This window comes from Asparagus officinalis, chromosome 10 (assembly GCF_001876935.1).
Source record: "Asparagus officinalis chromosome 10, Aspof.V1, whole genome shotgun sequence".
Lineage (NCBI taxonomy): Eukaryota > Viridiplantae > Streptophyta > Magnoliopsida > Asparagales > Asparagaceae > Asparagus > Asparagus officinalis.
Genome location: NC_033803.1, coordinates 19,214,011 through 19,229,791, shown reverse-complemented (window position 1 = coordinate 19,229,791; position 15,781 = coordinate 19,214,011). Strand labels below are relative to the sequence as shown.

General features: G+C 38.8%; 1 protein-coding gene across 1 annotated transcript in view; it reads left to right on the top strand.

Annotated features, from left to right (window-relative positions):
- Nucleotides 10,079-15,781, top strand: part of LOC109825368 (8-amino-7-oxononanoate synthase) — a 19,163-nt gene continuing 13,460 nt past the window's right edge. The window contains exons 1-3 of the mRNA XM_020392225.1: nucleotides 10,079-10,115; nucleotides 10,207-10,313; nucleotides 10,389-10,496. Coding sequence (XP_020247814.1) covers nucleotides 10,242-10,313; nucleotides 10,389-10,496 — 180 coding nt within the window. The 5' untranslated portion in view covers nucleotides 10,079-10,115; nucleotides 10,207-10,241. The remainder of the gene's footprint in view (nucleotides 10,116-10,206; nucleotides 10,314-10,388; nucleotides 10,497-15,781) is intronic.

Sequence of the window (15,781 nt, the reverse complement as noted above, 5' to 3'; positions counted from 1 at the left end):
TGGATCACTCTTATACTCTTCACCGTTATCTGAACGAAGAGTCTTTACCTTTCTACCTGTCTGCAGCTCTACTTTTTTCTTCTACTCTACAAAAATATCCAAGACCTCATATTTATGCTTCATAGGGTATACCCAATTTCTTCTAGAAGAGTCATCAATTAAAGTGACAAATTAGTTGACCCCACCAAGTGATGTGTTCTTGGAAGGGCCCTAAACATCTGTGTGAATATAATCTAAAACACATTGGGTATTGTGAATAACGGTATTGAACTTCACTCTAGTCTTCTTTCCAAGTACACAATACTCACACAGCTCCATCTTGTAGGTCTTAGCACCTTTCGATAGCCCCTGTTTCGGCAATGACTGTAGGGACTTATCACCTGTGTGTCCAAGTCTCATGTGCCATAAGATGGTAGTGTCCTCCTCTGTAGTGATGGAAGCTACAAGACCCCCTGTAACTGTCTTGCCCTTTAAGTACTATAGAAAGTTTTCCCCGACTCCTCGCATCACCACCATCAAACCCTTTGTGACTCTCACAGTAGCATCCTCTAAGGTCACCCGATAACCTGTTGCCTATAAAGTACTAAGAGAAATGATGTTCTTCATCAACTGCGGCACGAACCTCACTTCTTTCAACTCCCTAACCACACCATCATGCATCCTGATCCAGACTGAACCAATACCACCAATAGGACATACGTGATCATTATCCATATGCACGACATTCCCTCTTTCCAGCTCCTCAAAGTTGGAGAACCAATCCCTCCTCGAGCAAATATGATATGTGGCTCCTGAATCCAATATCCACTCCGTGGAGTTGGCATAGCAAACCGACGGTAGTGCAGGGCACGAATAGCCCGAAGAATCTGAATCTGAATGTTCACCAACAGCTTTTGCAACATTCACTTCTGAGATTTGTGCAACTTTTTCCTTATTCTTCTCAGCTTTGTCTTTCAACTTTAGGCAGTCAATCTTCTAATGTCCCTCTTTTTTACAAAAAACGACATTGATTTCTACCAACACTCTTATAGCCACCTCTATTCTTTGATTTTGAGTAGTTGACTTGGCAACGGTTTGGACTATGGCCTCAAACTGCTAATGCATCTCTCGATGTCTTCTCAGAGGGTTCGCCATTGTTAGACCCTAATGCCACTAGGAAGGAACCCTAGAGGGGGGTGAATAGGATTTATGCTAATCTAATCCGATTTAATGCCAGTAAAAACTAATTAACAAATATCCTAGCAAATTAGACATGCAACAAGATATATATGCAATGATATACAAACAAGGGTAAGTAAACTATAAACAAATACAAACAATATAGTGGATAAATTAGACAATGAGAGAATGTCGATAAAAATAAACAAAATATAAGTGCACAAGCCAAACTCAAACACACAAGAAATAATCATGAAGTTCGGACCTTCCGTCCTACGTCTCCGCTCCCCACTCCCGGGGAGAAATCCACTATCACACATGGGTTTTCAATGCTCACCCGAAAATGTTTACGCCACATAATATCAATTTTCAATGCTCACCGATCAACGTTCACAATCTCACAATGTAACTACACAAATCCTACCTCAAGTGTTGGCCTCTCACGTGTCTCCCTCAAGTGCTCGGAATTACGACCTACCTCTAGGCATTACTACCGACCTCATTCCTCTTGGGACCGACCACGTCTCTCACATCTACACTCCTCTTGGTGTACTTGTACAATACAAAGTGAATCTCACAAATTATTGCTCAATAATAAATGATTGTTCTCTAAACAAGGTGAGAACTCAATTAAGTCCAACTCTATGTTACAATCTCACAACCCCAAATATATTATGTATGAAAATATAATAAGCTCAAGTGGGTAGGTGTAACAAAGAGATTAAATAAAACAAACTAAACTCAATGTAATTCTAGCTAATAGAAATTATAATCAAAACAAATAAATAACTAGAAAAGAGTTTAGAAAACTTCTCTAATGAATGACAAGAGAGAGAGTGAGATGAGTTGAATGCCCAAACACCAAAGAATGATCTCCTCAAGCTCTTGTGAAACTCTCTTCACAAAACCAAAACTTGAAACAAACTTGAAACCCTTAAACTAACTTATAAAATTCTTTTAAAACTTTTCTCTTAGTTGGTGAGAATGATAAATACAATGGGGGTATTTATAACAATCCAAAACATTAGCCAAAACTCACACAAAATGACCAAAAACCTATGAGAAAACAAAACTAAAAACTAGTCGTTACTGTGCAACGGTTATACTGGTGGTCGACCGTAGTGCCATGGTCGGTCGACCGTGAAAGGTTAAAAACTAGAGTATAGTCTCTGGACAATTCACGGTCGACCGCCGAGACCACTCCGGTCGACCGCGGATAGATATATCAGATACTCAGGTTTAAAACAGAAATGCTAATTTTTAAACTTAATTTAAAAATAGCAAACAAATTTTAAAAAATGTAAAACTTTAAGAAATGATTGTAGACATGATAATAAACATATTACAGAATCTGGTTTTCAAAAAACACTTCCCATTTGAGAAATCTCATCAATTTTTAAAATAGTCCAAAACATGAAAATGAACATACTTGAAATTTGATGTTTTGACTAAACCATGTTTTGAAACTTTATAAAATGATTATATAGACTTGATAAACTATTGTTATTAAGTCTATAAATCAAAAACACAATGTTTTATCAAAATACACATATTATGCAATAAATCATGATTTCATTGAATTAAGAAAAACTTGATATTGATGAAATCATATGTAAGTATGTATAAACATGAAACAAAAAAGTATTTTCTAATTATATTCAATTGTTTCATATTTAAACTTGAAAACTTATAAAACTAAAACATGTATTTATATAACTATATATATACAAAGAAACCAAAACATGTATGTGTGTGATATATAATTGAGCTTAAAGTAACAACACACATAATATAAACTCCTAAACTAGATTACTCAAGCTATAGGTCTTCAATAAGCTCGACTTGGTACACTTGTGGATGAAGCTTGATCTTGGATCTTTAACTTGAATTGCATTGCTTCATTCCACTATTCTGCCAACCTCTATTGGATATGATCGTGAAAGCTCGATTCCATCCATCCTCCAACATATTATTTGCCTAGAATAAATAAGAAAACACAAACACTAGACAAACAATATTAGTTATAAATTATTTATTAAAACATCATCAAAACAAAAAGGCCAACAACCATTACTTTTCCGCAACTCATAATTCACCAACACCGAGGTCACCTCCTTGTAGCTAACAGTTGTTCTTCCATTGATCATAGTGAGAACGAACGTACCATAATCATCCTCCAGCAATAAACACAAAAGTAGCATCGCCTTATCTTCATCCTCAACCATGATGTCCACATTGGCCATATCTGAAAGTAGCTTCGTGAAGTTATTAACATGCTCCCTAATGGAAACTTCCTTCTTCATCTTAAACTGGTAAAACCTCTTTTTCAAGTGAAGCCAATTCTCAATGCTCTTTGTAAGATACTTCTCAATGAGCGTTTCCCATAATCTCTTCGTCGACGTCTCGTTCATCACACCATAAATAAGATCCGGCGTCAAGCATGACCGAATAACTCCACAAGTCCTACTATTCATCTTTTTCCAAACCTTATCCTCCATGTTAGCGGGTTTCTTTTGTAACTCAAGAGTCTCCTCCAAATTCTGTGCATCTAACGCATCCATTACCTGACACCTCCACAAATCGAAATTGATCTTTCCGTCGAACTTTGGAACATCAATTTTCGTATTATTGATGCTCAGACTCTGTATCACCTTCGTAAGAGATGAACCTGATATGCTTGCTTCTCCCATGTTATCGATCTAACTCTCCAAATAAGAATCCTTCAGCGAATCCTTCGAATAAGCCTCAATTCAAACCTAAAGCTCTGATACCACTTGTTGTACGCAGTGGAACTCTAATCACACGAACAAGAATGAGGTAGATCACAACTAAACACAAGCACAAATCCCAATCATAGCAAGACAATGAATTTTATGTGGTTTGACAAGTTGCCTACGTCCACGGTGTAAGGAGGTGAGAGTTCTTACTATTAGAGATGAAGAGAATACAAAATAGGGTTACAGAATCACTCAAAACCCTAAAACAAAGCTCTCTAAATCTTTCACCAATCTCCCACAATTGGATGCAACAATCCTCTCTCAAAGCTGATCAAAACCGTTGTTCTTTAACCCTAATTAACTAGGATTAGGATTATGTATCAAAATGAAACGGGTTAAAAAACAAAACCCAGGCCCGGACCTGAGTTGCGGTCGATCGCTGAACCCATCACGGTCAATCGCGGAAAACGACAGAACCCAAAATAATCCTACAGGGTGTCGCAGTCGACCCGTAGACACGGTCGATCACGAAAAGTCTAGAGACTTTTCCCTGTTTCGTGCATGTTTGTGGTCGATCGCCGCGCCACTCGCGGTCGACCGCCAGGCACCCAAAACCTGTTCTTCGTCTTTTCTTGCGGTCTTCGTCGTTGTGTTCGTCATTTCTATAGAGCGCGGTAGGAGGAGTGGGTGGAGGCGATGCTCTTCAAGTTCTCCTCCACCAACTCGCCCGCTTTCCTCCCTCCTCACAGATAGTTGTCATGGCTAAAGCTATTGAATTTTTATTCATTTTAGTTTGTTACTTGATACTATCTGAAATGGTATAATTAATAGCTATAATTTATTGCCTAAGTTTGTATCTTTTGACATATAAGGATTTTAGGTGCATATCTTTATTTCTTTGTTTTGCAGTTAAAAATATATTATCGGATTTAGGCTCTTCTCAAATTTAAGCTTAAAAAATTACAGTTAGTATAATGTTGAATTATTTGCTATTTTCCAAAATTTTCAATTTAAGTATAATTGCGAGATCTTCAGTTCTTTTTCAATATAATTATTTTCACAATTTTCATATGCAATAACTATTATTCTGAACTCTCGCTGCTTATCTAATCTATAATTTAAAACGAGTTTTCAAATTTTTATATCTGTCCTGACTTTAATGTTTTATGCAATTTCTTACAAATTTGAAAATAACAAAAGTGTTGGGAATTTATCAAATAATTAATATTATAGCATGTAGATAAATCTGAAAAAATAAACAATTAAAACTGGCCTGAACGGGAGCAGTCGTGTATTCACTGCCCTAGAAGATTGAGACCCCGCCTATCGCCCTGGCGCAGATGGTTCCCTCCCCCCTAGCGGTAAAAACCCCCGGAAATGGCCGGCCTCTACACTCGGGCGAGAGTGCAGAGCTTCAGCTCAGATGAAGAAAGTTGCCCATAAAATAAAACTAAGATATAATGAAAATAATATATGTAGGGGAGAGAAGAGAAAACAAGAGAGACTTCTTGTTATTTTTCTTATCATTTTGAGCTCAACATATGGATATATATAGGGTTGGAAAAGACGTTACAAAACCCGTAATTAATTCTGTAACGTTCGTCATAAATTTTGTAACGTTCGTCATAAATTTTGTAACGTTCCCCATAATTATATATCCGTTACACATATTTTAATTACATGTTTTAATTACAATATTTACATGAAGGCAAAATTGTCTTTTCTTAACAAAATATCTAACAGTCCCCCCCAAAAGGCAATATTGACTGAAAACTTAAAAATCAATAAATAAATTAATAAATCACAAAATGAAAATAGGTTGGGCAACCTTTCGTATCGTGAATTCGGGAGAGGTAGCTTTCGGCTTTGAACCTTTCCTTAGTGAGTTCATCGCCACCTGAGGGACATAATGGACTAGGCCTTGAATTAGGCCCCTTTAATCAGGCATTGATGAAAACACACACAATGCGTTTATAATGGACTAGGCCTTGAATTAGGCCCCTTTAATCAGGTATTGATGAAAACACACACAATACGCTTCATCTATTGAGCAAAGCGGGTTGAGCGTTAAAGGCCATGCTCACAATAAACCGACTCATGAGAGTTTCTAGGGGTTAGCCCAGCCCCCCCTAACCGCGGCCATCACGGTTCCTCTCACGTAGGTAAGTCCTCAAAGGGTACTACAGCTGTTTATTTAATACCCCCCACAATACACGCGTTGGACTTATTAAGAGTAAAACTCAGCCTAGCCAGCTGTATCATAAGAGCATCGTCATCATAGAGAAGGGGTAGTAGCAAATGCTACATAATGATATATAAATATATCTAGGTCGATGCTCCACACGAGTGTCACTAGTCCAGCTTGTTTCTACCACATTGAACCGACATTGGGACTACGTCTCCAAATAAGGGTTGGGTTGCCGCTGTCAGTGACCTCATCTATGGGCTTAACCCCATCTCCCTCGATGAATCCAGAACCACACTCCTGGATAATCCCTTAGTCAAAGGGTCATCAAGATTCTTTTCACAGACTTTACAAAGTCTAGAATCATAACTTTGCCTAGCAGGCGTTGTATTTATTTATCAAGTTCTTATTTTGTAATTAGTCCATCATATTGTTTGAAATTGACATTAGGTCATGATCTATGATCATAAAAGATCATAGTCTATGTCTGAAGAGATTGACCTTAATATCTGAACATTTCAAACTAATGTGGAACTAAAAATTCTGCAGTTATGCATATGCACATACATGAATGAAATTAATAATAGATACATGCAGAGCATAATAGGATTTCGTATCTTAAAATATATTTTCGTATCTTAAAATATATTTCATACTTCATAATTCAAATGCATAAAATTTTTAAATTATTCTATTATAAGAGGTTACAAATTGGTTGCCTACAAAGGAGACCGTCCAAATTTAAATCGGTTGCCTACAAATGAGACCTTCCAAATTTAAATTGGTTGTCTACAAAGGAGACCTTCCAAATTTATGTTGTCATTTTCTAGTACCACCTCTTATACAAATAATAATAATAATAATAATAATATTTGTACATACGTGCTTTAAATTTTACAAGTGCATTCTTGCATAAAACCTTGTAATTAATCATGTAACAAATGCAAGTTATCTAAAAAGACATATGAACATTTATTGCAATATTCATCAAAATGCAATAAAAATGATGAACTTTACATTTGAAGATTTGAAATATAATCCACCATATAAAATAGAATTTTAAAAAATGCACCTCTTTGATTTGGTTCGCTCATATATTGATCATTTATCATTAGGCAATATATGATGCAAGAAACGTAATTAAATAAATGCATATGAAATTTTTTTTTTCATAATTCCGGTCCTCTTATTCCAAACCAAAAACTCCTAAAGTGAAAAGATTAAAGTTTTACTCGGGTAGTTAGCCAGGTAAGGATAGTAATAGAGGTTGATCAAAGATCAATTAAGTACCTCGTTCCTTGCAGAGCGCATTACGCAACCCTTAAACCTTGCCTTAGACGAAAAGATTAAAGTTTTACCTGGCTAGTTAGCCAGGTAAGGATAGTAATAGAGGTTGATCAAAGATCAATTAAGTACCTCGTTCCTTGCAGAGCGCATTACGCAACCCTTAAACCTTGCCTTAGACACCAACTAATCCAAGAAAACTTGAATCGGTTCACTCAATGGATAAGGCCGAGGAGGGGTTTACCTATTGATGTTCGAACCTCATGATTTTCATGTCTTGAGAGTAAAACTCATCTGCTGCAGACAGCTGCCACTTAAGTTGCTGAACAAATCTGCATTCACTTTTACCACCTTCTGTACTAAGCTTATTAGATGTATAAGCACTTCAAAGTATGGAATTATTAATAATAGAAGGTACCATATTCATAGTTTAAAGAAATGAAAGCATTAAACCATAAACAAAACAATCCAGATATTGCAAAGCATCTATGCATCCAGAGTTTGTTCTCTTTATTCTTGTCAAAACCATGCATATGAAATTTTTTTAAGAATAAAAATATACACTGCTGCAAATTTATAGCATTTTTCAAATGCGTGCATATTCACTAGCACAAGGGGATAAGGGTAGGTTTTAGATGATTCTAACAAATATAAACTAGGCTTTTAGAAACCAATAAAGGTTCTTTGATATTCGTAACTTACAATAATTATTGGTTATAAACCAACTATAAGACAAATGTAATTAACAGAAATATTTAACTACAATTTTTTAATTATTTTTTTTTTTTAAATAACCAAAACTGTTTACATGAACAGTAAATTTTCAAATAAAATGAACAGTGCCGTTTTCAAAATAAATGAACAGTAACATCATTTTTAAAATTAAACAGTAACGTCATTTTTTTAAGAATGAACAGTAAACTTTTTTTAAAACATTAAAAACGGTTAAAAATGAACAGTAATGTTTTTTTAAATAAAATTAAAATCTGTTTTTTTTAATGAACAGTAAATTATTTTATAATGAGCAACAATTCTGATTAAATTGCGAACAGTAATAGCAATTTTTTTTATAATTTTTTTTATAATTCGGATGAACAGTACTATCTCAAATGAACAGTAACTTTAAAAATTATTTTTCCGGATTTAAATCAAAAGCTATAAACATCTCAATCTTCTAGATTGTTGGGAATTTATCAAATAATTAATATTATTGCATGTAGATAAATCTGAAAATAACAATTAAAACTGCCTGAACGGAGCAGTCGTGTATTCACTGCCCTAGAGATTGAAGACTCTGCCTATCGCCGCTGCGCAGATGCGTTCCTCCCCCCTACGGCTAAAAAACCCCCGGAAATGGCCGCCCACACTCCGGGCGAGAGTCAGAGCTTCAGCCAGATCGCAGAAAGTTGACCCATAAATAAACTAAGATATAAATGAAAATAAATATACTGTAGGGAGAGAAGAAATACAAAGAGAGATTCTTGTTATTTTCTTATCATTTTGAACTCAATCATATGGATATATATATAGGTTTGGAAAACGTTACAAAAACCCGTAATTTAATTCTGTACACGTTCGTCATAAATTTTGTAAACGTCGTCATATAATTTTGTAACGTTCCCATCCATATATATATCCGTCTACACATATTTTAATTACATGTTTTAATTCAATATCTTATTATAATTCATGCAGGCCAAAAATGCGCTTTTGTTTAACAAACTATCTAACAGAAGCCACCAGAGAGCAACCATCGCGGGTGATGCATATGGCTTTTAAATGTTCCAATATAGCTTTCACAGTTCTTGTGTTCGATTCCGATTTAGTTATCAAAAAACAAATGCACAGAGAAGAGAGAGCAGAGATGAGAAGCAGGAACGGCAAGGAGATGAAGAACTCTTTCTGTCTTTCATAGCTAAGAGGAGAAAGACGTGAGGGTACATATGCGGAGGGTATGGGTAGAGTTAGAACAGTTTTATTATTCGTTTCCCATGTTTTATTGCGAAGATGAATAACAGTTCCATGCCTCGCCTACTACGGACTAATACGGCTAAACCACTTTAACAACATGGATGGCCTATTGTCAGACGGTCAAGCACAGATCAGGTAAGTGCATCTGCGCAGCGTCACAATCTGACGCCAACTCGAATTAATTCCACTTTAGATCGTTGCCAGCCCCCTACTTCTAGTCTTCTCTCGTCGCTTTGAAACATTTCTAACCGAAAATGTATTGACTGTCAAAACTATCATGTCAGAGTATTTACATTCTGAGTACGACATCCGAGGAGGGTTTTCCTTGCCGAAATGTTAAGTAAAAAAATCAAAGATGGATTCAAAACAACATATCTTAACAGGGGTAGTGAAGGTTATCAATGTTGCAGGGCAAGGGTTTTCTCGACTTATATTAATACTTGAGGGGGTTTTTACCAGCGATCCGCTATAGCTGAGGTTTTGTGAAATAACCGCAAAATACAATATTCTTACCTCCCAACAACCCTGACATAAAATGGCGGCATAATGACAACGGCATCGTGCCTCTCTCTCTTCTCTCTCTCTCAAATCCAAACTGGAGCGCAGTGGACGAGTGGGAAGGCGGCACTTCTCGAGCTCTCGCGCCTCCAAACCTCACCCGCTCCACCGCCCCCATCTCCTCCCTCTCCCCACCGCCGCACGACATCGCCTTTACGGGCCACACCGCCTGGGACCGCTCTCCGTCGAGGTCCCTCGACGCCCGCCACCTCGCCGCTGGCTCCAAGAACTCCCCTCCGCGGGTACCACATTTACCAGAAAACCCCTCCCCACTCCGAAAATTTACCATTCCTCCCCTCTCCCCGCAAATGTAAAAATAATTTTTTTTTCCAGGGGGTGGTTCTGAGTTCACCGGCAACGAGGGGAAGATGATCTTGTTCTCAGGGAATGACTATCTTGGGTTGAGCACTCATCCCTCCGTTGCGACGGCGGCGGCCAAGGTGAGAGTGGATGATTTTGAGCTGGGGTTTTAGTGGGTTTTTTTTGTTTGAATTTGTGGGTTTGATTTGTTGTAGGCTGCTTTAGAACACGGGATGGGGCCGAGAGGGTCCGCTTTGATTTGTGGGTATACTAATTACCATAGGTTGTTGGAGGACGCACTGGCGGAATTGAAGAAGAAAGAGGTAAATTTTCGGTATGTGATTGTGTTTTTTTTTTTTTATAAAGTGAATTTTGATTTGGGTTTCTCGTGACTACATTAGTAAGTTAATTGGTGTAAATTTGGTTTGGTTGATGGAAGACGAGCTAAAGGTGGTTGAAAAATAATAATTGAGTAAACATGACTTAATTTAGCTCTTAAAAGAAATAGTCTATGCAGAAATTGAGCTGCATTAATGAATTAAAATTGGTGAGAATTGTGCTGGTAAGGTCATGGATCAATATTTCTTTCCGTAGATGATACGATGGAAGTTAGTAAGGATTAAATTAGGATGTATACTATTCTGCAAAGAGTTTAATGACCAGAGACCAGTGGCAGAGTCAGGAAATTATAATGGTGGTGTCACGGTATATGTAAAAAGACGATATTACATAATTTCTCTCATATTAAATGTAATCAGAACTATAATGACATGCGAAAAGTATATTTAACTAAATGTAATTGCAATTGACCAATCATTGCATAATAGCCTCTTTAAAAATGCTACTAAATATATCATTCTCAACGTAAATTACTAAGGGAGCGTTTGGCAACTAGGGTGTTTTTTTCGTTTCCGTTTAAAAAAAAAGAAACGTGTTTGGTAAATGTGGTGTTTTTTGGGCTAAACCTTTACAAAGCCTAAAAAATAAACACTTTTCTCAAAACACCAAAAATGTGTTTTGAGATCCTGTGACTTCTTTTTTACCCAACCCGATCCCCTTTTCTCCTCCCAACCCTAGCAGCTATGGTTTCATCACCATCACCCATCTTTTTGAGTGCACATGTTAAGACTCTAAAAAGGAGAGCAACAAATGACCAGCTGGGAGTTGGGAGTCACCTCAGGCATGAACTCAATCTAAGTCACGTCCTGCAAATCTCCACCTGGCCGGTCATCCCTCATGTCCCGAGTCCAATTCCTCCTTGGTCCTTAAGTAACCCCCCTTACCTTTATTCACCAAACCACTGTTCCTTCTAGCTTTGGGGGGCGCCGGGGGTGTTGGATGTTATGATTTAATCTACATAAACCAATTTTGGGTACCAGGTGGTTTAGACATGGATTGAGTAGAGAAGGGGACATAGAGCTGACACCGGGAACAAATTCAAGTTAAGTAGATGCTCAGTGAGGTCTCTTTTGGTTTATCAGTGTTTGGATGGTGTTTGCAAGTGTCTCTGGTCTTTAGCAATTAGGAATCGAGCAAATTATCTATCTTATTCAATGTTTATTCTGCAGTCATTCTCTATAGATCTTGGTGATTTCCATTACGATTGTTTTTCACAGTGTTCAATTTTTTTCAGACTGCAAGTTATATTCTGGATGATTTTTTGTGATAAATCTGCTGCTATTTGATAGACTGACTTGCTGTTTGATAGACTGCATGTTTAAAAAATTGTTTGAGACATATATATTTTCTGTTGTATGTTTTCAGACTGCATGTTAAAAAGATTTATGTATGTTCAGTTCATACTTGTGTTGTTGCTATTTGATTGACTGTCTTGGAGTAAGTTTGATTATTGGTATAGCATATAATTTTGACATGTAAAATGACTAGTAAGGTTATAGACTAGTAAGTGACATATTAGAATTTTTTGACATGTAAATTTGAATTATAGGCATTGGAAAAAGCTCCCGAATGGTGGTTGGCAGAATTGGAATAAAAACCCTAAATTATTCATGAGATAACATGGGCTTATATAGGCCCCTACAACTTACAAATAAGCCCCTAAGCCTATTAATATTTCAACACTCCTCCTCAAGATGGGCGAAAGATATCCACTAAGCCCATCTTGTCACATCCTCTAATCATATCTACTGAGTTAAGTCCCTTAGTCAGACAATCTGCTGTCTGATCCTTAGTTGGAACATGACTTAACTCCAGTAGTCCATTGTCCAACTTCTCTTTGATGAAGAACCTATCGATCTTGATGTGTTTGGTTCTATCATGCTGCACTGGGTTGTTGGCGATACTGATGGCTGACTTGTTATCACACCACAGCTTCATCTTGGCTCCTTGATCCAGCTCCAGTTCCACCAGCATACTCTTTAACCATAACAACTCTGCAACTCCTAAGGCCATGGCTCTATACTCTGCTTCAGCTGTTGATCCCGCTACCACCGATTGCTTCTTGCTCTTCCACGAGACCAAGTTGCCTCCTACAAAGATACAATATCCTGAGGTGGATCTCCTGTCATCAGCACAGCTAGCCCAATCAGAGTCGCAATAACCCTCGATGTTCACATGTCCATTCTTTCTGAATATCAGCCCCTTTCCGGGAGCACTCTTTAAATATCTCAGAATCTGGTACACAGCGTCCATATGACCCTTTCTCGGATCGTGCATGTAGCGACTCACCACGCTCACTGCAAAAGAGATATCAGAACGTGTGTGACTCAAATAGATCAATCTTCCCACCAGCCTCTGGTATCTGTCACGATCAACTGGTTCTCCGGCCTCAGCACCTAGCTTGAACTTCTGATCGATCGGTGTAGTTACAGGTTTGCTCCCTAACATCCCTGTCTCTTTGAGAAGATCCAGTGCATACTTTCTCTGGGATAGAACGATTCCCTCCGCTCCTCGAGCTATCTCTATTCCAAGAAAGTATCGAAGCAAGCCAAAATCTTTCACCTCGAATTCGTTACCCAGTCTCATTTTGAGTTGGACAATCTCCTTCTCATCATCCCCTGTAATAATCATATCATCCACATATACCGCAAGCATGGTAATGTGGTCTCCACTCCGTCGAAAGAACACGGTATGGTCGGCGTTGATCTGTTGGTATCCCATACCAATCATAGCCCTTCTGAATCTGTCAAACCAAGCACGAGGAGACTGCTTCAGCCCATAGAGAGACTTTTTCAATCTGCAGACCTTTCTCACTGTCTGATCTGTACCAAATCCTGGTGGTATCTTCATGTATACCTCCTCCACTAGATCTCCATGAAGAAATGCGTTCTTCACATCTAGTTGGTGTAGCTTTCATCCACCATTTACTGCCAGAGAGATTAAGGTCCGAACAGTGCTCATCTTTGCCACCGGTGCAAAAGTCTCATCATAATCGATGCCATATGTCTGAGTATACCCTTTTGTCACCAGACGAGTCTTGTAGCGTTCAACTTGCCCATCTGGATTCTGCTTCACAGTGAAGACCCACTTACATCCAACTGCTCTCTTTCCTTCTGGTAGTTTTACTAGCTCCCAAGTGCGGTTCTTCTCAAGAGCCCCTAGCTCCTCGTGCATAGCCGCTTTCCACTTTGGGTCCTTCTTAGCAACCTGCCAATTGTTAGGTATAGTAACAGAGTCCAATGATGCAATGAATGCTCTATGTGCAGGGTGGATATTAGAATATGATACAAACTGGGCAAGATCTCAATCATATCTATCGGGAGGATGTCCCGCATTGCTGCGAGTAGTCTTCCGTACTGACATTAGTGTGAGAGGAGTAAGGAGAGGAATGATATCACCTTGAGAGGAATCTGATGGTGGTGTAGGTGTCTCAGGAGTCGGGACAGGCGTTGATAAGGGACTTGGCACTAGTGGTACTGTAGGTACTGTTTCTGCAATTTGCTTCCCTAACACCTCCAGTCTCCTTATCCTCTTCTTCTTTATTCTCCTGCCTAACACCTCTTGTCTCCTTATCCTCTTCTTCTTTATTCTCCTGCTCCTCCTCAACCAATTCTCCTTCCCAAGGAATCGTTAGAGAAATCGATTTCTCCATATTATTCTGCCTCTCATCATTCTCCCCTTCTCGTCTCATACTTCCAGTATTGGGCGAGTCACCAACGGATGAGGGTACCTTCTGTGTATAATATGGCTCAAATTCACGAAAGTACACATCCATACTTACGAACAGTCTTTTCTCCACCGGGCTCCAGCAAACATATCCCTTTTGAGTAGCAGAATATCCCACAAATATACACTTCACCGCTTTAGGGGTAAGCTTCCCGACTGATGGTCTGTTATCCTTCACAAAGCACACACAACCAAATACTTTCAGTGGAAGAATCCCACCATTATCTTCTTTCAACGTCTCACACGGAGACTTCCAATCCAGTACTCTCGAGGGTATTCTGTTGATCAGCGCCGCTGCAGTCAACACTGCTTGCCCCCACAATGTTTCTGGGACATTCATGGAGATCATCATACTTCTAGCAACCTCTAAAAGATGCCTGTTCTTCCTTTCCGCTACCCTATTCTGAGCTGGTGTGTATGGACACGTAGTCTGGTGTTGTATTCCCTGAGATGACAAGTATTCTCCAAACACTCTGTTGGTGTACTCTGTCCCATTATCAGATCTCAATACCTTCACCACTGCTCCATATTGAGTCTGAACATTCCTATGAAAGTTTTGAAAGCAGCCAAACACTTCACTCTTATTCTTCATCAGGTATAACCAAGTAACGCGAGAGAAACAATCAATGAAGGTAACAAAATACTTGTATCCATTCATAGAACTTGTGGAACATGGCCCCCACACATCTGAATGTATCATATCAAATGCATGAGAACTCCTATGATCAGAACTAACATAAGAGCTTCTAGTAAGCTTTCCCAACTTACATGCATCACACACAAGTTTCTCTTTATTTGCTTTCTCAAATAAAGATGGATACAATCTACTTAAAACACCGAAAGAAGTATGTCCCAAGCGTTTGTGATGAAGTATCAACACACTCTCAGCACTCATCTCAGATCCTACTCCTGCTCTCTCTACCATTGACACCAAAGCTGAATCTAGCCCTTCACGATCCAGATACCACAGTCCATTACGCCATGTGCCAGTCCCAAATCTCCGTCCTGTCCCCTTCTCCTGAAAGATCACCTTGGGAATATAAAAAAAACAATACATTTTAGTTGGAGGATGATAGAACTAATGGATAAAAGATTGACTGAAAAGGAAGGAGCATGCAAAACATTGGACAAAGTTACAGAACCAGTACGAGCGAAGTGGATGCCTCCTCAGTCCCACTCCTCAAGTTTCCATCGCCTGCTACTTGTTGTTTTTTCCTGTGTATCGTCAGGAGAGCACGATCCTCCTCTGTAAAGACCACCTCAGCTTCTTCTTCTTCTGCTACCGTCAGATTCGCCCGATTTCCTGCTCCTCTTCCACCTCGTCGACCCCCACGGCCACGACCACGACCTCCGAACTGTCCACGTTCACCCGAATCTCCTTCATTGGATGGCTTGGTGCAAGCATGTCTCAGATGACCCACCGCACCGCAGTTGTAACACTGTCGGGTCTCTCCCCTAGATCCAGTGTTGCTAGAGGCTGCCA